The sequence below is a fragment of the Lampris incognitus genome, chromosome 3, assembly GCF_029633865.1.
Source record: "Lampris incognitus isolate fLamInc1 chromosome 3, fLamInc1.hap2, whole genome shotgun sequence".
NCBI classification, from domain to species: domain Eukaryota; kingdom Metazoa; phylum Chordata; class Actinopteri; order Lampriformes; family Lampridae; genus Lampris; species Lampris incognitus.
This window is the reverse complement of record NC_079213.1, coordinates 105,628,660-105,656,611: the sequence shown is the minus strand read 5'-3', so window position 1 is coordinate 105,656,611 and position 27,952 is coordinate 105,628,660. Positions and strand designations below refer to the sequence as shown.

Below are 27,952 nucleotides of genomic sequence, written 5' to 3'. Positions count from 1 at the left end.
TAACACCAGATCGGGAGCAGAGGCTATGGTAATAACCTGTTTCACTTTTTCAGTCCATGATGAAGGTGATGAGATCAGGAAGAAACCCACCAGCGGTCATAATGCAGTCGCAGGCACTGAGCAGGGGCCTCTGCTGCATACATGTAGATTTCAACCCAAAGAATTTACTCTAGAGACTTTAGTTTTTACCCACTACTGGTGTGGTGGGTAAATTGGTGATCAGTACCAGTATTACCTATTTTAATAATATTCTTGAGCAATAATATCAGGGACAATTGAGAAATATTAGGCCTACCTGTTTCGAAGTATAGCCAGTGCAGCGTCAGTTCTGTATCGGGGCTCTTGTCTCGTTTATCTCAACACTACCCAGACACTACCTCGGTTCAGGCTCAGGCCTGTGACTCAATCCATCCCATATGACAATCTGACACTGTTTACATTTGCCTGATTTCTGTCAACGGTTACACATGGCTTGGATGTGCCATACAGCTGATTTCCCCACATCAGTACCTTACAGACTCTCGGGTTGCTCTGGGGAAGTTAGTTTATCGAAAAGTCGTGAACGCTGAAATGAACTCACTGAGCACAAGCTGAGGGGGACCTGCCCAGCCTGCGAATCTTCACGGTCCAAACTGCCCCCTTTGTGCATCCTGTGGTAATCGGTGCATCATACGGCCTTGTCCCGGCCGAACGGAACAGCCCCGAGCCGCACAACACACCATTTCTCCTTCAACTGCCACAAATCGCAGGAAAAATCATTGAAACGTCACGACGACAGAGCCAGACGTTGGTAGGCGACATGGTGCCCGCCAAGCACGTGGCAGGATCTCAGCCAATCACAGCACGTGTTGCAAAGATCAAAAGATGGCCAGGCTCTCTCTATACACGGCGCTGGACCAGGACACACATCCACATCCGGCTTCCCACCCGCAGACACGGCCAATTGTGTCTGTAGGGACGCCCGGCCAAGCCGGAGGTAACTCGGGGATCCGAACCGGCGATCCCTGCGTTGGTGGTCAACAGAATAGACCGCAACGCTACCCAGAGGCCCCGTTTTCCTGAACTTTTTGAGTAAGACTGGGGTAAATCTTTACGTCAAGGTACGTAAAGGGTGTACAGATAGGGATGTCAGCATTCGAATTGACATTTAGTGCAGTGGTATTTACTGAAAGAAGAGCAGATTTAGTCGAAGAAATGGCTTTATAGATAAAAGAGGACGATAAGGTTGTGTTTTGGTGGCTTGTCTGAGCAGCCACTATTGTAAAAAAAAAAAAAAAAGATATCGGAAAACATTTTTCATATCTTCAGCTGGATTTTTCTTTTTTTTTTTTTCTTGGTAAACTTTCCATTGACCAAAGGGGAAAAAAAGTTTAAAGCCAAATATTACTTGGTCCTTTCTGGAAATGTCGTTACCGCTAAACTTTTGAGTCCTGCCCTCTGAAAGTCAGTGCAATAAAGAGAGTCAATACCGCCATCCATCAGGCCGTGAGTTGGCTCAAATAAAAGTGGGCTCAAAATATTTGTCGACATTTCTCTTCTCTAATTAGTGAGAAGCAGATGAGACTTAAAGAGGCTGGCAGCCTCTGTGACAAGTATTAGATGTGTGGGTGGGCATTTGTGAGTCTGAGAGTATGTTAGGGGTGGGTATCTGTCCTGAGACCGACACAATACACATCTCAACATGCGGGTAATGACACGATACACAAACGATCCGTTTTGAGCTGCCAACAGTTCAACACAACATGATGTAGCCCTGTTTTGATGTGACGCGATCTGATGCAATATGGTTCAGTTTAATATTGGGTAAACTTCCATTTTAATTTTGCTATATTGTTGACACAGGTACAAGAAAAGTCTTCTTCTTATTTTTTTCCCTCCTTTTTCTCCCCAATTGTACTTGGCCAACTATCCTATTTTCCAAGCCGTCCCGGTCGCTGCTCCACCCCCTCTGCCGATCCGGGGAGGGCTGCAGACTACCACGTGCCTCCTCTGACACATGTGGAGTCACCAGCCGCTTCTTTTCACCTGACAGTGAGGAGTTTCACCAGGGGGGCGTAGCGTGTGGGAGGATCACGCTATTCCCCCCAGTTCCCCTCCTGAACACGAGCCCCGATTGACCAGAGGAGGCGCTACTACAGCGACCAGGACACATACCCACATCCGGCTTCCCACACGCAGACACGGCCAATTATGTCTGTAGGGACGCCCGACCAAGCCGGAGGTAACATGGAGATTCGAACCAGCGATCCCCATGTTGGTAGGCAACGGAATAGACCGCCATGCCACCTGGATGCCCGAAAAGTCTTGTCTTAACCAATTCACAAATAATTCACATAAATAAGCACAACCTAGTTAAGAAGGGGGGAGGGGGATGTAGGTGGCTGTACATTCAAATTACATTAAATCAAACAGCAGTTTTGTGTTGATGAGAAAATGGGAGTCTGAGGGCAATAAACATTTGTACTCTGGGCCTAAACAAGGCAGTATTGTGGTGGTGCTGGGGGGTGGGGTGGGGTCCATCAGTGCCAAAGGAAATTAATTTGACATTTCAATAAAAAAAAAAAAAGTTAGTTGTATCTGCCTTTACAGATACAGAGACACATCTACTCAACATGGCAAGAAGTATGGACACCTGAATATCACACCCATATGTGCTTGTTGAACTTCCCATTCAAAACCACGGGCATCCATATGGAGTTGGTCCCCCCCTTTGCCGCTGTAGCAGCCCCGACTCTTCTGGGAAGGCTTTCCGCTAGATTTTGGAACAGGGCTCCTGGGATTCCCTCCCATGGGAGTGAATTGTTGCACTTTAAGCTACAAACTTCATTCAAACTTGAAGTGAGTCAGCACACGATGTATTTGTATAGATATTTCAGGAACTTCAACCCCAAAACACCCAGCAGGCAGCTTTTAGCTCTCACTTTCAGCAGCTTTCAGCAGCTTTCAGCTAGCCCATGCGGTTTCCCCGGGAAACAGAAATTTTCTAGTTTTATAATGACATCTGCTTCATGTGACATTTTAACACAAACATTTAGGGCAAAATGGAAAAAAAGGGGGTCAAGCGAATACATTTTTATATAACATAATTGGCAAATATCACAGAAGTAGCATGTAACATTTACCATGCTGGATAATTTAACAGCTGTTAAATTATTCATGTCCTTGGCTTTTCTAGCTTTCAAAGGTGTTTAGGATTTAGTTTTAAAATTTAATGTCTTTAATAAACGTAATACAGATTTTGCTATTTCAGCATCCTGCAACCCACATTCGGATAAGTGGCTTGGATAAAGGATGGATGGAATAATTACAAAGATCACAATTTCAATTGATCTTATGAAAATAAATGAATAAAGAAATATCATAAAGCGAACTGTCCTCGAAATTGGCTGACTCTTAAATGATGTTGAACGAAGAGGCTCTCGGAGGTGAGAAGAGACACCTCTCAAGGTTGAACAGGACTGAATGATCCACTTGAAAACAGACAGTATGCCCGTCATCAGCACTGAGGAGTCGTAAAAAAAAAAAAACCACCTGATGAAAGCAAGTGTTTGATTGTTTTAAAAAGTGCGTGAACCTCAGACAATACAAATGTAATGTGTTGGTTTACAGGAAGGAGCTCACCAGCGACCTTGTGTTACGGCTCAATCAATGAAGTAGTTGGAACCACGAGATAGTATTACTTTTAATGTGGTTATGCAATAAATATGGGAATGTAACATTGTAATGTATGAAATGTTTTGTTCATTGACCATTTTCCATTTAAGAGTTTCTCAAGAACATCTTCATGTAGGCTTTCATTGAAAGTACAATGGAATGTGAATGAAGGTCTAACGGTACTAACATCAGCACGTGTGCACACTGTAAACTGTGCATTACAAACCTAAATTCAGTATAGGCATGCTTAGCAACAGCAAATATAGTGTAAAAATAAACCCTGACATCCTCTTTGTTACTTACTCTTTAAGGTCCTTTGCCAGCCTTTCCGACAGCAGTGAAGAAGCCAGGGCAAGGTATCTCTACAGGCAGTGGGTGGGACTCGGTTTGACCAATGTCCGTCTGTCCAGTCACACGGTCCTGCTTAGCCTGCCTGGTCCTGCCTCCAACACCATACTGGATCAATCGAGTCACCAGTGTTTCCTCCCCAACGGGATCCCATGTGACCAACGTGGTCAAAACGAGATGCCGAACCAGCAGCGCTCCTATGCGGCCTACTCTGCTGTTGGAAGTCTCAAGGTACAGAGCAACCAGATAGTGCTCACATTAGATGTTTAATCTCCCCCCCCCCCAATATATTTATTGAGGTTTTAACAGTATAGAATGAACATACATTTAATAACTTAACATTTACATTGACGCAACTACCCGTAAAAATAAATAAATAAAAGAAAACAAAAGCAGACATTAACAAAAAGGCAGAGTTTACATTTGAAAATATTTACACCATACAGTAAAGTACAGTATACGTACCCCTTCATTATTATCCATCACTTCAAGTAGTGTTTGTATTTGCATTTTCCAAAAAGTCCATGAAAGGTGTCTAAATATGAGCAAAGTCTTCCCGTTTCCCTCTAGTAACACATGTCAGTTTCTCCAGACCAAGACAAGTTGACAGTTCTTCTATCCATCTATGTAATGATGGAGGCCTTGTACTCTAATAATGCAATCATTTTTCTGGCTTGAAGAAGTCCAAAGTCAATTAACAGTGTTTGTTTCCTTGTTACTGAAAGATCTTCTGGGTAAATTCCAAGTATACAAAGTTAGGCACAGCTTGGGACATTCTTATTGACAATCTGTGAAAGACATTGTATGATTTTTTTCCCCCAAAATAATTGAATCTGTGAGCATTCCCAAACAGAGTGTAACAGAGTTCCCTTCGCCTCTGAGCATTTCACACAAGAATTTGGGATATTATGAGACATTTATTGAGGTTAACAGGGGTTATGTATGTTCTCATGAGCGATTTATATTGCAATATTTTAAGACTTGTATTGATAGTTTGTTTTTGTGCTTTCGTTTAGGCCATTTCCCAATCTGCTATATCAATATTTTCATGTGTATCTGCTCTCCAAGCATTTAGTTTGTCTAATGATGATTCCTCAGAATTTGTCATCAACAAATTATAAAATCTTGATATATGGCCTCGATTGTCTACATTTTCAAATACAATTTTTTTAGTAATCGACAATGGTGGTATGGGTGTTATCTTCTTGTACTCTGATAATATGAAGCTCCTTGTAAGTATTTGAAAAAAAAATTCATAGGAATTTGATATTTTCCACGTAATTGATCAAATGAACAATAAGTCCCTACTGCTTAAAGAGCTGAGATTTTTTAATATCCCTGTTAGCCCAGATTTAAAAAACCCATTCACTTTGCCAGGTGTGAATTTATCATTTTCCCAGATAGGAGTAAATTGTGATATTGTTATGGGTTCACCCACATATTTATGTATGGAGTACCAGACTGATGTTGAATTTTTAAGCAAGGGGTTCCTTGTCTGTTTTTTTTTAATTCTAATATCTAAAGAATATATGAATAAGTTTAATGGAAGGTCTGGGATAGATTTTTGTTCAATGTCAGCCTATGCCTGGGGTGTAAATGGAGGGAAATATGACATTGTGGAAGTCAATTGGACAGTCAAGTAATACCATCTCAGATTGGTTACTTGAAGCCCCCCCCCCCCCCATAAGGGAGGTAAAGTAGTTTATAGCGGAGTTTAGATTTTTTTTATTGTTCCAAGTTCACTGGTTAAGCATTTTGTCAAGTTTGTTCAAAAGTGTGTAAGGTATAGAAAGGGAGTGGAATTGATTGGAAAAGATACAACAATTTTGGTAGTACTGACATCTTTATGAAATTTATACATCCCATCATTGACACTGGCAAATTGGACCATTGGCTAAGTGCCTTTACTACTGTGTCCACCGGGGGGTCATAGTTTGCTGGGAGTATTCCCTTAACCTCAGAAGTTATCTTAATACCAAGGCAGTGTTGTAGTCGAGTCACTAAACTTCATGTCCGAGTCAAGTCTCAAGTCCTCAATGCTCGAGTCCAAGTCCGAGTCCCCAAAAAAGAGTCCGAGTCAAGTCCCCATTACCTGAGTCCGAGTTATCAAGGTTGAGTCTGAGTCTAGTTCCAAGATGGGCTCTAGTGCTCCACTCTGGCATCTTAAAAAAGCTGACATACAAATAAAAAAGGTCTACATTAACAAAAATGACACAGCTGTCACCATTTCAAACGGAATTTATTTAGTTTGTGACACAATAGCCAAACTAATGCACTCGCAAGCATGTGCACACACACCAGTGTTGTAGTCGAGTCACTAAAGCTCGAGTCTGAGTCGAGTCTCAAGTCCCCAGTGTTCGAGTCCAAGTCCGAGTAATCAGTGCTCAAGTCCAAGTCGAGTCACGAGTCCTGAAAATCAGGACTCGAGTCGGACTCGAGTCGGAGTCCTGGACTTGAGTACTACAACACTGTACCTAGGTATTTAAAACCCTCTTTGGTGACCATAAATGGGGTATCTACCACTGGTTTCTGCCTTTCTTCTTTATTCAGAAGCAGAAGTACCAATTTGGATTTCTTTATTTCATATCCAGAGAAGCCCCCAAATGTTTTGATAAGATTGATCAAGCTGGGAATGCGCTCCTTTAACACAGTCAAAAATAGGATGATATCATCAGCATATAATCAAATTCGATGTTCTACCCTCCTCCTATTGTAATACCTGATATTCCTTAATGTTCTCTTATTGCCATAGCCAGCGGTTCGATGGCTAATGTGAAGAGAGAGTGGGCAACCCTTTCTAGTTGATCGTTGTAGAGTAAAAGGTGTTTATGTTGTTTGTCAAGATTTCTCCAGTAAGGTTTTTGTATAATATAGTTGAATCCACTTAAAAAATATTTCGCCAAATCCATATCTAGGGAGAACATTAAATAAATAGTCCCATTCTATACTGTCAAAAGCTTGATGGGCATCTATTGATAATGATGTATCTTTTGCATTATGTCTTTCATGTAGGACATTCATCACTCTTCTAATATTATGAAACCCCTGCCTTTTCATTACAAACCTATTTTGATAATTACTGACAAATTTAGGGACATATTGTTCTAATCTATTTGATAATGCTTTGCAGATTATTTTTGTGTCACACCCCATCAGGCTTATGGAAAGGATGAGCCTTCAGTTGATTGTTTGTCTGATTTTATTATTAAGGTTATCATACCCAGTCGTAATGAGGAAAGAAGCATTCCTCTGTTATACGATTCCTCAAATATATCTCGGAGAGGTTCCACAAGCTTATCCTTATTTTTATTTTTATTTTTTTTATAGAACTGTATTGGTATTCCATCGGGACCAGTTGCTTTTCCACTGTTGATGCTGGCTTTGGCTCCCAAAAGATTTTCCTTTGTTAGTGAACCGTCAAGTCCTTTCATCCTCTGACAGGGTCTGAAATCTTAAGTGGTCAAGAAAGAGTGACTGCCCCTGCTTTTGTCCTGTGCATTCTGATTTACACAATGATGTATAAAAATTGTAAAGGTGATTTTTATTTCAAGCGGGATCCGATGTTAAATTGCTAGATGGTGTCTTTATACTATTAATTGCCCTTTCGGTCTAAATATTTTATAATCTGTAATGCCAACAGCTTTGTTACCTTCTCCCCCTAGTCGTAGTATTTTTTGATTGTCCATAACATACTTTTAGCCACTTCATCCATTTACATTTATTTTATTTTTTTGTTTTACAGGATGATCACTCTTGTATAGCTCTCTCTCTCTCCAGTGTTTTAATTTGGCTTTCTAAAGTTATAATTTCTTTATTGTGTTTCCTGGTCTTGTAACTCATATAATTTAAGATAATTCAGCATACATAAGATTTGAATGCTTCCCACCTAACATCAGCTCTTGTTTCATCTCTGTTCAATTCAAAATAACAATCAATGTTAGTCTCAATGAATTTCACGAAGTTCAGATCCTGCAGCCAGAGCACGTTAAACCTCCAGTGAGGAGGACTTTGATTATGTTTACCCAAATGTACCTCCATTGATATAGCTGTATGATCACTTATTACAATACTGCCATACTCATTAGACAGCAGTTCTGCAGATTTAAAAAAATAATCAGTGCGTGAACAGGCCTTGTGAGTGCTAGAATGGCAAGAATATTCTCTCATGTTAGGATTTCACATTCTCCATATATCAATAAATCTTAGATCTTTTATGCACTCCATTAGTGTTTTTCTAGTTTTAACATGGGTATTATCCACTTTTTTTTATCTATCCATCACTGGATCAAAGGTGCAGTTGAGATCACCGCCTGTAATATAATGACTCTCTAAGGTGGACACCTCTATCAGAAGCTTCTCAAAAAATGATTGGTTATCTTCATTAGGGCCATAAATGTTGACCAAGTTCACTATATGTAATAATATGTCACCCTGAACAATAATACATCTGCCATATGGGTCTTAAATACTTTTTGAAATTATATTGACCTATGTATAAGGATGACCACCCCTCTAGCATGCCTGTTATAAGAGAGGTTAATTACTTGTCCTGGCCATCTTACTTCCAAGCACGTTATGTCAGTTGCAGTCAAGTGGGTGTCCTGTAAAAACACTATTTTAGATTTGGGATATTTTGTTCTTTTAATAGCTTGTTTTACTTTGGCAATTTTCTTAGTCCCCGTACATTCCAATTAGTAATCTTAATATCAAAATCTTTAACTTGTTTTGTTTTATCCGTGTATTATGCTACTATGTATCATGATAGGAGAGAAAGTTATAGATCTGCCAAAAAAATAAATGTTCTTTTTTTGGGGAGGGGGGGGGATTTTGATATACGGATAATGATTGCTCTATTTTGATGGGCCTTCCGGTGCTGATGTACGGTGGTCCGAGGCGAAGGGGGTGGTTGGATCTCCTCCAAGCCGACACGGTAGCATGTTGCTCACAAAATCAAAGAGAGTTTGATTTGCCTTCAGCCCCTTCCTGCACACCGATCAGGCGTAGATTTTTTTTTTAAATCTCCGGCCCTGTTCTCCAGGACATGTTTTTTCCTCAAGGTAAGCGTAACCCAGCAGTTACTTGGTCAGTTGAGTCAGCGTTAACAGGTACACTGTGTCTTTAAGAGTCCCGACCACGAGCACAGCCTCACGGCTGTAGAGCGGGGCTCTAAAAGAGCGGGCGAATTCGCGGGCTCGCCTGAGTAAATGATGGCGAAGAGAGAAGATTTAGCCGAGTGTTGCCAGCCTCTAGGCCTTCTTATTGTCAAATCCCCGCTCTCTGCCATGTTTTCCTGCTAGGTGAGCACATGTATTTGTTTTGTGAAAAGACGTTATTTTCTTGTGTATGAGTAAATGTTCCTTTTACGAAGTCAGAAGACTAATCGCTAGCAAATTGCTAATCGCTAGCTAATATTCTAGACGTTTAATTTTTACTCTACCCATCGTATGTGAAGTTCTAAATTACTACACTTGACTAAATAGTAGAGAAGAGAGAAGACTTAGCCAGGTGTTGCCTTTCTTACTGACAGATCACCGCTCTCTGCGACGTTTTCGTGCTAGCTGACGGGATAGGACGGGAGCTGAGTGGGTAAAATTATTCTTGGACAAAGAAGACGAGCTGGCCGCATCACCTACTTCTGTTCTTGGGTCACTTGAGTGTTTCTTTGTTATCGAGTGCTATAATATGTTTTTTGGGTACCTGATTGTTGTTTCGTTTCAACTGTTTATTGGGAGTGTTTTCGCACGGATCGAGGAGTATCAAATCAAGGATAAAGGCATTCCTTTCTGGGAGGTTTAACTGTTCATTGTTACACAACAGTAAAAAGTCCACTTTTGATTAAGACTGAAAGAAAAAAAAAATTGAACAAGAATTAGATTTTTTTTTAAATTTTTCTTAATAGTTAAGGTATTTCTGTATTGCCATTCATTCATGTTTGCTATATTGTCATTCATTCTCATTCATTTATAAATCATAAGCAATGCGTTTGATAGCAGAAGAGAGCCTAGTTTCAAAGCTGTCAAGTTGTCCTCCGCGGTGGTAATACGGGTCTTGTATCATTTCTGTCATTTTCCCCTCCAGCGAAATTACTGAGTGTGCCATTTCAGTTAAACTGCTATCGATGTGGTCCAATTTTGACCCAAAACTCTGAAAGCATTGTTTTTAGCTCGCTTCATATGATATGTATGCTAGCTGCGGTGCTCGTCTCTGAACTGGTCAATGGCAGAGTTGCCGAAGTCGATTTTGAACCTACTTTACATCCTCTTGCGGGCATTTCACCCTGTTTTGTGGTAAATTGATCTGTCATATTCGGTGCCACACTATATTCTGAACTGTTAAATAGGTTTTTTTTATGAGGGTTTTAAAGATAGAATTGTGCACGGTTGCGAGGAGCTAGTCGGCTAAACTATCTTGATCCAAGGCCACATGACCCCCAGATGTTTAATCTTTTAGTTGTCTTCACCAGAAACTACATTTGTCCTTTGCCTCAGGTAGGTCAGTCAACATTCATATCATAGGCCTAACTGAAACCACTTTGCACTGCTAACGTTGCAAATAAGTTGTTTTTTACGCCACCTTAATGCAAATACAATAACTTTTTTTCAAATTCACATTTATTTATTTTACTTTTTAGAAAGTTAAAAGCTGTTCTTCCCTTCTCTCTTTTTCAAACGAGCTGTCTGTCCAGTCCTGTCAAAGTCTTCTGACTTGATATGACAGCTGCAGACGACTGAACAGTCATTTGGCTCAAAGTCTCTTCTCCTCAGTGCTGTCCATGCCTGTCTTTTAGCTTTATCTTTTGGGTATCTAAACACAAAACCAGTCCATCTGAACAATGCTATGCGGTTCTGCATGCTGTTGTAGTGACAATTCAGGCACATAAGTTAACTGCTACTGTATGTCACATTAGTGCTATGAAACAGATTTAACATTTTAAAGTAGGTAATTTAGGACTTCTTAACACAATAACACATACAGTGACATAGCAGATTGACAAATATAATTTTCAGCATCTTACTGATATATTACTTTAATAAAAATGTTCATTTTATTTTCTTTACCTGACATAAGCTAGCATTAGCTTAATTTGGTATCAGGACAGTCACTTTGTTAGCTCAAAAGGATTAATGCCATCCATCCATCCATTATCCAAACCACTTATCCTACTTAGGGTCACAAGGATGCTGGAGCCTATCCCATTGGGTGGCAGGCAGGGAGACAACCTGGACAGGCTGCCAGTCCATCACAGAGAAGCTCCAGCATTCCCATGACCCTGAGAAGGATTACACATTGTGATACATCAAATTCAACATTTTCCTAACAGTAAAATATTGAAAAACAACTTCTCGCTTGGGAAATGTTATTCCCTTTTGCTTATAGCATTTCAGTTTTGGCAGCACAAAAGTCTGGCATTTTTTCACGATTGGAACGCAGAACCCCTGAGTAAGATGGCAGTGGCAGAGACATGTCTCACAAGCCCGGATGTGGCATCTACATTTGTTTGTCTATGGGTTCAAACTACTACCACATTCACACTGCACATGTGCAAGTCCGCGTTGTGTCTACTTCCTGTTGTTCGTGCTAAAAAGCTCCCACTAAAGCAGGATTTATGTGTGCAGGAATTGAGTACTCAGCCTGGGCAGGAAGGCCCACCAAAGCCAGCTGATTGAAAGCTTGGCCCTTCAAGGAATAGCAAAAGCAATAGTTAAGCAAGCAAGCAAAATTTTATTTATATGATTAAAACAGTCCAAAGATTAGGTGAATGTAATAGATTGGGGGAGATTATTCCAGAGGCGAAAGAATAAGGAAAACTAAAGGGATTAAAAACAAATAAAATAAGTAGCACTTTATATATAAATAAATATATGCAGAAATAAGTGAACAAATGAATGTGGAAAATATATGAAAATGTTTAATTATGCTTTTATATTTTCTTATTTGTCTTTATATTTCCACATTTATTCTTTTATTTATTTCTCTTTATATTTCCACATTTCCTTATTCAATATTTTATTTATTCCTCTTTATTTCTACATTTCTTTTCTTTAACAGATTTATTCTTTTTAATGACACTCCTATGACTCCATACACATCAGCATTTACAACAGCGCATCAACTATATAAAATAATGGACGTAGACACTGATGTCATCCATTTGTTTGCGGACTACCGTTTTGAAGCCTCAAGTTTGGTATTTTCCCATCACCATCTTGTTTTTCTGAAACCGGACATGGCCGTATTTGGACTGTACCTTGCTCTGCCGTGTGAAGATGCATTCCAAATTTATCACACGCTAAGACCACAAGACCAAATCGAAATGGTTGCTTCACATGAACAATATTAGTGGAACTAATAAATTCGATGGAAAAAAACCCCCCATTTTTTACATGGGTAGGTTATCAACTATGATACAAGTTTCACTTTGGCATTTCCTGGTTGACTGCAGTTCATTCCAGATTTATTGCACGTTAAGACAACAAGACCAACTTGAAATAGCTGCTTCATATTAACAATACTAGTTTAACTAAGAGATTTGCTAAAAAAAACAACAACTTTTTTTTACATGGATAGATTATCAATCCCAGCAAGAGTGAAAGGGAAGGTTTACAAGATGGTTGTGAGATCAGCTATGTTATTTGGTTTGGAGACAGTGGCACTGACAAAAAGACAGGAGGTGGAGCTGGAGGTGGCAGAGTTGAAGATGCTAAGATTTTCATTGGGAGTGATGAAGAAAGACAGGATTAGGAACGAGTATATTAGAGGGACAGCTTAGGTAGGATGGTTTAGAGACAAAGCAAGAGAGGCAAGATTGAGATGGGGGAGAGGAAAAGAGGCCGGCCAAAGAGGAGGTTTATGGATGTGTTGAGAGAGGACATGCAGGTCTCTTGTGTGATAGAGGAAGATGCAGAGGACAGGAAGAAATGGAAACTGATGAGCCTCTGTGGCGACCCCCAATGGGAGCAGCCAAAAGTAGTAGTAGAAATTGTAGTAGTAATAGATTATCAACCCAATAACAAGTTCACAGCTATTTAAATTTACACAGTGCCATGAACATGCATTGCGTCCAGGTCCGGAAGGGACCTAACCCACTTGTCACTAAAAACAGACACGCCCCTAATTAAATTTAAGGCTTAATATAAATTAAATGGATGACTTATATGAAAATTCACCCCCTATTCAGTTATCACAGTGGGGGGAAGTAGCTGTAGAGACTAAAACCATTTTTTTAAACCAGGCTGTAATTGTGTTTATTTCCACTCTAAAGTTGGACATTTTATCATGGGAGTCTATGGAGCCAGGTCTCTTTTTGCAACAGGTTGTTTCTCCCCTGCTTGCCATTAGAAAGAATACAGATTCAAGGCACTTCCATATTAGCTTCTCTTCAGACCTGGAGGTTGCACCTTGTGATACCAACACTTGGCACCAAAGTCAGTTCATTTGAATGGAATCATTGCGAAGTAAATTTGGGAGATGCCTTTGTGTAGATTTCAACTTTGGTGAACTTTGACTTGTGATTTCGCACTGTCAACCAAAGGCAAAATTGCTTTGACTGTGTTGACTTGTGACAGGGTGGTTGCTATCACTCACTCACTCACTCATCCAGCGTCATCCTTGTGGGCATTAGCTGCTCGCGTGCCTGCCTGAAGATGTTGCCCCATCTGTCCCTGTCTCTTATGGCATTGAGACTTTCAGCCATAGAGTGTCCTGCCAACTCGTTTAAGTTGTCCATATACTTCATCCTGGGGCGGCCACGTCCTCGTTTACCCTCCTCCCTTGTATGATGTCTCTTGTGAGAGAGCTTTTTTTTTTTTGGCTTGAATGACCAAAGAAGCTCATCTTTCTTTTAACAATGGCACTAAAAAGTTTTCGTTTGACACCAAGTTGCGGTAGGATGCTTTGATTGGTTCTTTTCTCTCACCAGTTGATGTTTAAAAGACTTTGGTAGAACCACATTTCAGCAGATTGTATTCTATCTTTATCTTTTTGTCTCAGTGTTCTGCACCATATGTCACTGTAGGCCATATTATTGCCTTTAGAATTTTTATTTTTAGTTTGTTGGCTAGGTCTTTGTCTTTCCAGATATTTTTCAGTTCGTCATTCTTGTTTTTGCAATAGCAATACGTGTTTGGATATCTTTGGAACAGTAGCCATCATGAGAGTTTAAGGAGCCCAGATATTTGAAGTTTTCAACTCTTTCAAGTCATTCGCCTTCTCTTTTGATGGGTTGGTATGTGCCTTTCCCAATGTGTATTACTTTGGTCTTTTTTGTGTTTAATTTCATATTCTTTAGCTTGCTTTTGTCGTTTATGTTGTCGAGAAGGTTCGTTATTTCTTGATGATTGTTTCCACAGAGAGCTGTGTCATCTGCGTATCTCAGGTTTGATATTTTTCTGCCTCCGACTTCGATTCCTGAATTCTGGTTGCTATGGAGAGTCAAAAATGGAAGATGCTATCATTTAAGCAGTATTGCATCATCCAATTTCAACAATTGGGTCTGCCAGATTATAAATTGCAACACTAAAGATACAGTATGCGGCCAGGTTTGTAGTCAGGTGTGAAGCAAGAGCAGATGATATAATTCTGTTTCATTAATTTCATTGTGCACCTCAAAAAATGTTGCTCTGCCAATTTCTGGTTGGAAGGGGCCTTATTCTTTCCACTTAAAGATTATATCCACCTCCACCCAATCCTGGGTTAGTCGTTGGTTTGACAGAAAGGTCAAAGTTAAAACATAATGTCACCTCAAAGGTCTTGTTCCCCTCTTCATTTATTCATCTGCCCTTACTCTTAAATACTGCTAAACCCCAATTAACTTCCAGGTCAATCTGGGGTCAACAGGAAAGGCCTAAAGCTCGGTCCAAGCTATATTTCCACCAAGTCAAGTATATCTCTTTTTATCCCTGTGATCCTTTCCCCCTCCCCCCCACACCTCCCTGTCACCATTTTTCTCTTCTTTGTGTTTTTCTTCCTTCTCCATATCATTCATGTCTCTTTTCCATTTAACATTCACCTCTTTTTAACACCACTCCTCTTTCTCTTGACCTCCCCTTTACCCCCAATCTTCATTGTCCTCCTTCTAGACCAACACCTGCCTCTCCTCCTTCCTTTCTTTCTCCTTCATATTGTCATAAAATCTCCCCTGCTGGCTAGTGGAGTGATAAGGCAGAAAGGCCACAGGCGGAGATTTTGGCTTATAATGTTAGGGTGTGTGTCGTTCAGGACCTCTTTCTCAGTGGTTTTAATCTTAGAAGTTGATTTCAGCAAAGTCAGGCCAGCATTAATAGTTTGCCATTTTGATCTGATACTGTGTCAGGTGGGCCCAGGTATCATGGCCCCTGCCTGGAGCTGCGCCTGAGGAGAAAACACCGAGGGCGGTCTGACAGGATGCGGAAGTGGGGCAGGCTAAGCTAACTGCTAGCCCATGCCAGACTGACAGTTCCTGGTGTTTGCTCTCTTGGACGGTGATTTTTTTGTTGTTGTTTTGTTTTGTTTTGTAGTTTGATATGTGTTCTTGTAGTTTTTAGATATGCGTTTTTGTCTTTGTGTTGCACTGCTGTGGGTTGGGGAAAACGATATTTTGTTTCATTTTATGTACGCAAGTACATGAAATGAAATGACAGTGTTCCTGATTCCTGATAAATACCTGCATACATAGATTTTTCTTTTTTCTTGTCTTTTCTTTTCTCTTTTTTTTTTGGAGTGGGAATTCCCCAAGCAATTTTTACTTGGAAAACAAACTAAAATTAAATGAAAACTCAGGAAACAAATCTATTGACAAATAGACATTAATATGTCTATGAATCTCATAGTTTAAAACAGAATAAATAACTTTGGGGGATTTTTCTCCCAAGACGACATTTAAGCAATTATTTTTAAGCTGGCTTGTAAAAGGTTTATTGCTTTTATAAAATGAACGCTGTGAAAAGAATTAATGTGGCTGTGACATTTCTTCTGCCTTTTATACAATTCGGCCTCGTACACATACTACATTTTGAGTAGTACGACATATTAACTGTCATATACATGGACAATCGTCAAATGATGAATAGGCTAGAGCAGAAATATATTTCTTCCTGTTAGACTGCCCTGTGTTGTCCTCTAAAGAAAAAAAACTGAGACACATACATTACAAAAACCCAGATAAGGATGATTCTTCAACACAGCGCCAACATACCCAACAGAGACTCAACATACACAGAAATTGAAAAAAAAAATTCAAGGTTGTTTATGTCAAGAAAAAATTAGAATTTTTTAAACAAACCTTTAGAAGTGGTGGTAATGGAAATCATTATGTATGCAGTCGGCCCATAGTAGCTTGCAGACACACTGTGGTATACACACCAACAAATATAGGCATACTTTTTTTTTCTTCCAGAGGGCTGTGAGAGAGGTTGAAGGAGACGCTTGTTATTCCCTGGAGCCACGAGTTGGCCTGGGGGCAGATGAAAAACTTGGCACAGTTGTCTGAATACCAACTCTCCCTCTCACTCTGTTCTCTTTGCTTTGTTCAACCCATCCATCTGTCTCCTCTGTCGTCTACCCAAAGGATGGCCACAGTCATCCATCACCAGATTATTTCCTAGCTGTGGTCCTGTGTGCTGCATTGAATTAAGCGGCAGCTTGCCATGTCTATGTGTAGCTTTCAAACAATTAAATATGACGTTTGTGATGGATTGATGGTGGTCCCCGAAATGCACATAGGGGTTGATAACTTCTGCTGATGGTAGCACTGTTTTCTTCTCTTAGAGGTGTTCCTTTCTGAACACCACTTCAATGAAAACGTATTCTAATTTCCATCCATCCATTTTCCAAACCGCATATCCTGCTCTCAGGGTTGCGGGGATGCTGGAGCCTATCCCAGCAGTCATTGGGCGGCAGGCGGGGAGACACCCTGGACAGGCCGCCAAGCCATCACAGGGCCAAGATACTAGATACAAGATACTACAAGATACGTACTCTAATTTGATTGTCAAAACAAAATCATAGTGTGGTTAAGAATGAAACCAGAATAATAGATTGTTTAGGGTATATATGAACTCAGTAGGGTAGCTATTATATCAATAATTTCCTGTTAATGTCCACATTTTTTAACTCTTATTCTTTAATCCAATGTGGCAACAAGATTCTTGTGTACTGCCAGGTCTGTACAATGTGTTGTCACTTAAGAGTTTCTTTTAATCACAATATCTCAAAGGAGTTTTCCTTAAAGCACAAATTCAATTCCCTTCATATCCACTGGGATGTGAATGACAAGGGCAAAAGATAATGCGGGTTAAGAGCAGAGCCCCTCTTATGTGACTCAGTATCACGCCATCAAAAAGCTCACTGATGCTTTATAAATATTCACTTTTGAGCCTTCCGAGGACAAACTGTGCGGAGAAAGCACTCTGACTAATTCAGCAAAAGCTCTGTGGTGAAGCACTTGTCCTTACTCCGCTCTACTTTCCTCAACCTCTTCTACGATCATCCTTTTATTCATTCCGTCCCTTGTCCGTTCTTTTGGATAAACTCCCATCTGTGTACAGTGAAATAGTGGAAGAAAAAAGGTTTACCTCAACTACACTTAGCACTGTGCAAGTATGTATATCCATTTATGTGTCAAAAAGCAAGCAGGCATATCTACACCACTGTGTCTGCCGATACTTAAAAGTCCTTATTTGTCTTAAATTCAATTTTACAAATAAAAAGTCTTGATAGGCATTAAAATGTCTTAAATCAGATTTAACGGAGTGGCATGGCTCAGGAGGTAGAGCCGGTCGCCTAGTAATCGAAAGGTTCTTAGTTTGATCCCAGGCTAATCCAGAGAGCGTGTCGAGGCGTCCTTGAGCAAGACACTGAACCCTTAACTGCTCCTGATGAGTAGCCTGGTGGCCTTGCATGGCAGCCTCCACCATCAGTGTATGGCTGAATGTGAGGCATACACTGTAAAGTACTTTGATTGGTTGATACACTAAAAACACGCTGTATAAACGCAGTCAATTTACCATTTATTTTGCCGTCTTAAATATATGAGCTATACGGGCCGATTCCGAGATTTTTAAATGTGGTGGCATGGGGGGAACAAGAACCAGTCAGGGGGGGGACCCATGAGAAATCAGAAAATTCTATCAGAAATAAATACAGCATTGAAAATTGGCTTAAAAAAAACATCGGGCACAGTTTTCAGGCTCTTTTGCAGTGACCTGTGCCCTAATACAGGTGGTGTTATATTAAAAGTGGCACTGCATAGGGCATCTGGGTAGCGTGGTGGTCTGTTCTGTTGCCTACCAACACGGGGCTCACCGGTTCAAATCCCCGCGTTACCTCCAGCTTGGTTGGGCGTCTTTACCGACACAATTGGGCGTGACTGTGGGTGGGAAGCCGGATGTGGGTATGTGTCCTGGTCGCCGCATTAGCGCCTCCTCTGGTCAGCGGGGTGCCTGTTCGGGGGGAAGGGGCAAATGGGGGAATAGTGTGATCCTCCCACGCACAACGGTGAAACGTCTCACTGTCAGGTGAAAAGAAGCAGTTGGCGACTCCATATGTATCGGAGGAGGCATGTGATACTCTGTAGCTCTCCCCGGACCAGCAGAGGGGGTGGAGGAGCGACTGGGATTGCTCGGAAGAGTGGGATAATTGGTCGGATACAACTGAGGAGAGAAAGTGGGGAAATTCCAAAAAAGGAAAAAAGTGGCACTGCACAAGAGCTTGAAAATTGTAATCACCACAAAGTAACGTTGTTTTGTTTCAATACAAACGTAATGGTATACACCATTCTGCGGCTTAGAATTCCCAAAGACATTGGATCAGATCGCTAAGTTAACATTCTCAAACCCCATATTTTAGTGTTTACCGTTTTATCATAGCCTTTTTGGGAAAAGTGATTGTGCCTTTAATATTTAAAAGAATAGGAAGAACTAATAAAGCAATATTTGTACATTTTCTATTTATGTGGTGGTGCACCACTGCTTAATAATACAGGAAAGTCATACGAGTATGACATATGAGTATGAATTAGGGTGTCTCCCCACCTGCCGCCCAATGAATGCTGGGATAGGCTCCAGCATCCCGCGACCCGAATTCGGATAAGCGGTTTGGATAATGGATGGACTGCCTTTTGTCATCCTGTCTGTCTGTCTGTCTGTCTCTGTCTCTCTCTCTCTCTCTCTCCCAATCTCTCTCTTCCCCCCTTTGGAATTTCACCAAAGAGAAGTAGGAAAAGTATTTTTTGTATACTAACTGAGTTTGCAAAGTGGCCTTCGACCCAATCCACATCTACTACTACTTTTGGCTGCTCCCGTTAGGGGTCGCCACAGCGGATCATCCATTTCCATCTCTTCCTCTTCTCTGCATCTTCCTCTGTCACACCAGCCATCTGGATATCCTCCCTCACCACATCCATAAACCTCCTCTTTGGCCTTCCTCTTTTCCTCTTCCCTGGCAGCTCCATATTCAGCATCCTTCTCCCAATGTACCCAGCATCTCTCCTCCACACATGTCCAAGCCATCTCAATCTTGCCTCTCTTACTTAGTCTCCAAACCATCCAACTTGAGCTGTCCCTCTAATATACTCGTTCCTAATCCTGTCCTTCTTTGTCACTCCCAATGAAAATCTCAGCATCTTCAACTCTGCCACCTCCAGCTCCGCCTCCTGTCTTTTCGTCAGTGCCACTGTCTCCAAACCATATAATATAGCTGGTTTCACTACCATCTTGTAAACCTTCCCTTTAACTCTTGCTGGTATCCTTCTGTCACAAATCACTCGACACTCTTCTCCACCTACTCCACCCTGCCTGCAGTCTCTTCTTCAACTCTCTTCAGCACTCCCTGTTACTTTGAAAAGTTGACCCCAGGTATTTTAACTCATCCACCTTCATCACCTCCACTCCTTGCATCCTATCCATTCCGCTGTCCTCCCTCTCGTTCACGCATAGGTATTCCATCTTGCTCATACTGACTTTCATTCCTCTCTCTCCAGTGCATACCTCCACCTCTCCAGGCTCTCCTCCACCTGCTCCCTACTCGCTACAGATCACAATGTCATCCGCAAACATCATAGTCCACGGAGACTCTTGCCTGATCTCATCCATCAAACTGTCCATCACCATTGCAAACAGGAAACACCTCAGAACCGATCCTTGATGTAATCCCACCTCCCTCTTGAACCCATCTGTCATTCCTACCACACACCTCACCACTGTCACACTGCTTTTCTGTCACTCCTGACTTCCTCATACAATACCACACCTCCTCTCTCGGGACCCTGTCTATGCTTTCTCTAAATCCACAGACACAATGTAACTCCTGACCTTCTCTATACTTCATCAACATTCTCAGAGCAAACATCACATCTGTAGTGCTCTTTTGTGCTATGAAACCATACTGCTGCTCTCTAATCGTCACTTCTCCTCTTAACCTAGCGTTTACTACTATTTCCCATATCCTCATGCTGTGGCGGATCATTATACCTCTGTAGTTCTGTACACCACCCTTATTCTTGAAAATTGGTGCCAGTATATGTCTTCTCCATTCCTCAGGCATCCGCTCACTTTCCAAGATTGTGTTAAACAATCTAGTTAAAAACCCCACTGCCATCTCTCCTATACACCTCCATGCCTCCACAGGTATGGAGGTGACCCAACCCACATAAAGGTGCCAAATTGACATCAATCAGACCAGAGTACCTTCCAAAGGAATCATGTGTTTGATGTAATTATCAATTTATAGCAGGGCACCAGAACAATTAATGACCTTTCCAGGTTATCTTCACCATTGATCACAGGAAGGAGAGTTGATCCCATCTCCACACTAGACAATAACTCTTTTGACAGAAGAAGAAAGGATTTTCTCATCTTTTCATAGGTGAATATGGGAGTTGTGTATTTGAGGTTAAACTTTTGTTTTATCTTATTCAGAACAATGAATTGAATTAATTGATTTGTTTCACTCACTCTCGCTCTCTATCCCTGCCTCTCCCTAACTTCTCACCTTCTCACCATCACCAATACTGATGATCAAAAGGCCCCAATTAGATACATTCAAAATAATTACATTACATTGGCAGATGAAAAAAAACATTGAATTACTTGTTAAAATGTTATGATCAGTCACCTTCTCACCAATGTGCTACTACGCAACACGTATCACTCAAATTTCATAACAAGTAATTTCAATTGAAAAAAAATGGTTGCAGCCATAAACATCTACAAGTGCTGTTTGTCTTCTATCAGTGAGTCATGCCATCTCACCTCTGCTACCTCACCTCTTATCACTCATAAGTAATTACATAAGTCATTTTTTAGTTTTATCCATTGAATCACTTTTCAAAAATGCTTATGATCAAAGCCCCCAAACAAAGATGCATTCAAAACAGATTGTGGCAGATGGACATCTACAAGTGCTCTATTTGTCTTCTAATCGGTGTCATTTCACATCTGCTACAACAGAACACCTCTCCTCTTTCAATTCAAAAGAAATGGCCTCAGCCATAGATACATTTAGAAACCAGTGCTCCGACTATTTGTTGTCTAATCAGTGACTAAAATTGCACTTGTTTGACTTTGCAAGAGCTGTAAAGTTAGGCTCACAGAAAGTGAGAGCAATCCGCAGACACTGGTGAAGGTGGGCACTTGTAAGGGAGGCACGTGTGTTTGAGAAGCTTGACTCGCATGTATACGTACCAAACATATTCAGCAGAAAAAGAGCCAACCTTCTGGTGTTTGGGAACTGGACCTGGTTAAGTTGCACCCAAAACTGCTCACATCCCACAAATTTAAGTTTTTGCTTTAAATCAGATGATGCTTGGATGTCTATCAGTTCTTACTGCAGGGAGTCTTCATCCAGTGACGTGAACACCTGTTAGGCTTTGGCTGCAAACTCTCCCCCAGCATCAACAGCTAAGACGTCCTTGGTAAATAGCATCACCTGTGCAGGTATATTGAAATTATCAAACGTGACAGCAAAATTCGCAATCAGTTTGTCAATAATCTGTGCTGATGACGAGTTGTCGAGCAAATCACACAATGTTGGAAAGTGCAGCATTTTTGTGGAGGTCAGGTTGGTAGAAAATAACTCCAGCTTCCTTTTAAATCCATTCAGATTGTCCACTATTTCGCCAACAATTTTGTCCTGACCTTGCAATTGCAGATTAAGTCTGTTCAAGTGGTGGAAAATTTGTGTTGAAGACACAATTTGTGTTGAAGACAGCGATAGACTCATTACACAGCAAACATAACGGCTTCGTTCCGATATTAGCAAACATAATATTTCTGTCCATTCATTATCAAATTGGCGATTTTCAGTGTCAACTTTCCTCTTTTTCAATGTGGACAGCGACATTTTGAGGTTATTTTGTTTGCTAGTTAGCAGCAGCAAGCAAGTTAGCACGGCACACTCACTAGGTTGGCAGCTGGTGGCGTGCACGTAGGGAATGTTGGGAGCAGTTAGGGGCGGGACACAGCAGTCTCCCTCTTGAATGGGAGCACATTCTTGCCCAAAAACAGATTTTTCTTACAGGGGAAAATGCATGATAATTTTTAACGTTCTAATAAAAACTGATCAAAGGGCCGGAAAAAAATAATCCTCGGGCCGGATGTGGCCCGCGGGCCGCCAGTTGACTAGGCCTGAATTAGAAACTAGTTGATTTAAAATTTGGACGCGACTGAATCATTGATATTTTGGAAAAGCTTTGGATGAAGGGATGGGGGCTCTTGTCATACACTTGAGTAAAAGTAGAAGAGACAGTGATATTATTTTCAGACTTAAAAAAAACAGTGCTGCTATTTTCCTTCTGTTCCTGAATTGACAGTTAATAGATAAGATATAACGTTTCCTGTTAACTTTGAGCTGGTTTTTCCCCCGCAAAGGGCATTGCTTTGGGTATATCTTTTTTTTGGGTAAATTTGATGTCACTTTTAATTAAAAAAAAAAAGCATGAAAAAAGGTGAATTGGCTGTACTAAATTGTCCCTAGGTGTGAATGTTTCAGCCTTGTGATGGCCTGGCGGCCTGGCCAGGGTGTCTCCCTGCCTGCCACCTAATGATTGCTTAGATCCAGCATCCAGCACCCCTGCGACCCTGATCAGGATAAGCGGCTTGGATAATGGATGGATGGATGAAAAAAACGTATTAAATTTTTTTATTTGAAGTCAGGATATCTGCAAGCCACCCTGATCTACACTGTATTTATACATTATCATTATGACAAGATATCTTAATAAATGTGATATATCAAGAGTCAAGTCAAGTCAATTTTATTTGTATAACCCAATTTCACAAATTACAAATTTGCCTCAGTGGGCTTTACAGCAACACAACATCCTGTCCTTGGACCCTCTCATCAGATAAGGAACAACTCCCTCAAAAAAAAAAAAAACCCTTTTAATGGGGAGAAAAAATAGGAAGAAACCTCAGGGAGAGCAACAGAGGAGGGATCTCTCTCCCAAGTCGGACAACGTGCAATGGATGTTGTGTTTACACAATACAACCCTGAAAAAGGGTAAACATAATTATAACGGAATTATAAAATTTATGAAGAATGTGATGTGCAGGATGGCAAGCAGTGTCCAGACACCACCGGAACACCCCAAGACCCAAACCACATGACCAGCATCACCATGTAAAAGATATATATATATAAAGAAAAACATGATGGGGGGAATGCCAAGCAGTGTCCAGGTGGCGACCACCGTCACCACGGAGACCTGGGAGGAGGACTGCTCGTGCACACAAGAGAGACTCACGTGACACCATTCACACACACAAAAAGGGAAAGGAGATGACATCATTCAGAGAGAGAGAGAAAAGACATATGAGAGAAGAGAACAGTTTGTAATAGTCATTATTTGTAGTCAATTATGAATTAATTAAGAGGCTGATTAAACTACCTGGTCACTTCATAGACACCTCCCTTGCGCTGGGGAAAGTTAAATGTGCACTCAAATCGAGTACTTGGGTTTCATATCAGAATGCCATAGATTACTCATACCCAAGTATGAGTGACATGGAATTGGCATAATGACCGCAGGAAGGTCCACTCAAATGTTTTCTGCTTGAATGTTTGAGTGTTTGTTATACCATGTCTAAGAATCGAACAACACCATCAATCTTTTTCAACTGTGGGATCATTTGAGACCACTTACCTGAGCAGCTTATGAAACTGCAGCAGAAACTCTGCACAAATCGTCAGAAAACATCTAAGTGAAACTTAGCTGCCACACAGCCTCTCTCAGCATGGTCTTAAAAGGATAGTTTGGTTTCCAGTGTTTTTACTGTGTCCTACTAACATAGAGTCGGGCAAAGTCGGTAATACCTTTTTTATGTTTGTGCGTGCAGTATGAAGGTATGTTGAACAGCGAGTCTAGCCTAGCTTAGCTCAATTGCTGCATGCCTACTGGGATCATCTCCTCCTGGATCACCACCTGGCTGTGGTGGAGAAGCTTGCGTGTACAATTACTCCAAGAGCTATGCAGTCCAGAGGGTCACCCAAGTTGGACAGGTCATGGGCGAGGTTCCAGATGGAGCGCGATCCAACAAAGACCTCAACGGTGCAACTAGTGGAAGATGTCGCCAGGTCACATTGGCAGTGAAGGCGGATGAAGGCTGCAACAGAGGGTGGTCCCCAAATGTCTTGGTTCTCCAGACCTCTGGCCACCCCCTGCCAAGGATCGTGTGGTGGCTGCACGTGCATTACCCACTCCATGTAAAAAGCTGTCACGCACAGGCGTCCTCCTATTATGCAGCTCCAGGATCAGCTTCTACGCCCACCTGAGGACCCAAAGGGAGGACGGTCATACTCAACCCTGAGTGACTGCCGATGATGATAATGATGATGATGACTGGGTTCATTATCAGCTCTTAAACAACAGGGAATACACCCTCTCCGAGGCTTTTTGTTAATACTTTTATTTTATATCCTAGCATTAACAATTTTTCTTATCCAGCAATTTCATAAGTATGAGCAAAATCCCCAAAATAAGTGACAATTACTGAATAAGTGCACTTGGCTTGAAAACAAGCTAAATTAGCTTTCTATGCAGGCATATACTTAAATCAGGCTCTAATGTCCTCATTTATGTTGGCTAATATTGAGTTAGAGGTGCAAAGGCTACATACAGCAGTATTTGTACTGTTACATCAGTGAAATATTACTCCATTAGAACCGTTGATGATCACCCATGTGCCGTTAGTATAACAATTAACAACCCGATGCTGGTAGTAATGTATTGGTAATGGTGAGCATGATCAACATTATGCATCCAACAGTAGAAGCTGATGAAAGCTGATGTTTGGCAACTGACAACTGTACTGAAATATGAATCAGAACTGGTTGATGGTGGCGAGCTGTCAATGAATTGTGTTCAGATGAGATGAAATATGAATCGGAATCACCAATACTGAAGCTTTATTCCTCCACAGTCTATAATGCGGCAATGTCCTGGGAGGTACAATAGGATGGCAGTGAGAAGTCTTAGATATACAAACATCGGCTTTATCTGTGTTGCACAAGTGAAATAAAAAAAGAAAAAATGTTTCATTCATGGTTAATAAATGGATATAGTAGAACCAGTTCTTCCTGATTTATTGGCTGCTTTGAGTATATTAATCCCATGTGGGTGATCTTTTTTTTTCTTCCCCTGACACGAAAAGAGGGCCAGCTTGTGTGATTGTAAAACACAATCAAAAGGTTTCAGAAAAGCCTTTGCCTCTAGCAGTGTTGTTGTAACTGTCTCACTGGTGGCACTGAGGTAAATAAGATTTAAAAAGTTTAAAAATGAAGCAACTCATATTGCAATTAATTTCTTACTTCCCCCTCTGGTTTGAATAGGGAATGAGATTTCTCAATTAGACTGATGTTTTGTTTTGTTTTTTGTTTTCACCCTTCTTTGTTTATCCCTGTCTCCCAACATTAAAATGCTTTATTTCGCTGAACCGAAATGTGCCCCCAGGGAGGATAGGTGTCCTGGCTCCACTCCCCGTCTCTGACATAATGAAAAGCTCTGATTATGATGGCGCTATGATTGCTTGATGTGATGATAGTTAATTAAATTTCAGCAGCCTTCAATCGATGGAACAGAGAACCAATCTCCAGCCCCTCCATTTCTTCATGTTTCCTCCTCGCTCTCTCTACCCCCCCCCCGCTCTGTCTTCCTTTCCTTCTCCGTTTACCTCTTTCTCTCCCTCCTTCTCTCCCTTTCTCGCATATATATGTCTGGTGTTTCAGCCCGGGTAGTTGTAATTCAGGGTAGAACAGAAGAGAGATGCTCGCTGCATAGGACCACAGCCAGTTAAATCGCTAATTTCATTACCTTGCCGAGATGAAATACACAGGGGTAGAGCGAGAAAGAGGGAATGCAAAAGGGTAAGAGAGAGAGATCTTGTCTCAGCACCGAGAAGTCCCTCTGTATTTCAATTTACTGTGTCTTGTTCTGATCCATAGGCCGCAGTTAAATTGAAGACTTTTATGATGCAAATGCGAGTGAGAGCAATAAATCTCTCTCTCTTTCTCGCGCTACCTCTGTGCAGCTGGGCTCCCCTGATGCAAACGACTTTCTCCTCACTGCAGTGTTGTGTTACACTTGCCTCCGGGCCATATGAAAAATGAATCCGGTCCAGGTGATGCATTGAGGAAGGGTAGGGGGTAGCAACATAGTGAGGCAGAGCGAGAGACAGACAGAGACCCTCAAAAAAGTAGTGTTTTGACTTTCCCGAAGAAGTTCTAGGTCACTTTAATTTTGCCGATAGGACCAGCGGAATGATATCATGCACAGAGACATCCACTCACACAAACACATTTGCTTTATTTATCTCCCGCCAGGCGTAACCTGGAGGGGATTATGTGTTTGGTTTTGTGTGTGTGTGTGTGCGCACATGCACGCGTGTGTGTCCGCAGTTAATCTCGCATACTAATGGGCCTGTCAGCCTAGTAATTTTTTTTTTGCACAGTTACGACTATGATCAAGAACCTCTCGTGGTTGCAGTGATAGCTGACCTGACTGGTTTTCCGTAACGTCAGTTAATGTTAATCAGTTCATCTGGACACTCAATAAACAGTGTCCAGATGAACTGATTCAACTTTATGTGATATTAATGTGACTCTCCACGAAAAGCCTGAAAACTTCTATGACTAGAGCGTCGCTCCCACCGGCTAGTGGATGCTAAGCTTATTAAAGAGACACCGGCCTCTTCTGGATTAAATGCACATTAAAGCCAATGGACATTCATAAACGGACAATTCTGGAAAAGGCATGGGTGTCATGTGCTACTTGTTTTGTAATCCAGGTGTTGCTGTGGGTGAGCTGTTGCCCGCCGCTGATTCCCTCTATTAAATTGCACTGTTTACAAACATATTTGCAGATGCGGGCGCCCTGTCTGCTTAGGAATGTTAGCAAGGTTACAGGTTTATGTCATACGAAAGTGTCAAGGTTTATGGGGGTCAAAGAAAGTTGAATCAGTTCATCTGGACACAACGTTTATTGACAGATATGCGCCATGTGTTTATACTCAACTTTTGTTTGATTTTCTTACCTGGATTATTGAGCATGCATAAAGACACGGGTTTATGGGGTTGTGCTGTTAGTTCTAGTTCTTAGACCAAGCTTAGGAATGTTTAGGTGTGTTCATTTGTTCTCTGTTCTGAGAGTTTTCTTTTTGGGGAATTTGGGTGTTACATCGTAGAGGTTTTATTGTCTTTATTTTTTTTCGCTCTCCTTCCTTCGGGCACTATGTTACCTCTCCATATGCCCTAATTTTTAATCATGGCTAATGTAATAAAAATGGAGGAGCATGTCTGAGATTTGTCTCTTGGAATGTTAAAGGGATCTGTGGCCCAATCAAGAGAGGCAGAAAAGTTTCTGATTCAAAACATCTTAAAACTGAAATTGCCTTCTTAGAAGAGACTCACCTGGCCACCAACGATCATCAAAGGTTAAAAGCATCATGGGTTGGCCAAAGGTTTCACTCCAATTTTAGTAGCA

At 41.2% G+C, this 27,952-nt stretch overlaps 1 protein-coding gene across 1 annotated transcript in view; it reads left to right on the top strand.

The window, feature by feature from the left end:
- The window catches only part of LOC130110714 (inactive N-acetylated-alpha-linked acidic dipeptidase-like protein 2), a 402,779-nt gene that overhangs the window by 81,982 nt on the left and 292,845 nt on the right, over window positions 1-27,952 (top strand). Inside the window, exon 4 of the mRNA XM_056277895.1 lies at window positions 3,966-4,233. Within this exon, the coding sequence (XP_056133870.1) occupies window positions 3,966-4,233 (268 nt within the window). The remainder of the gene's footprint in view (window positions 1-3,965; window positions 4,234-27,952) is intronic.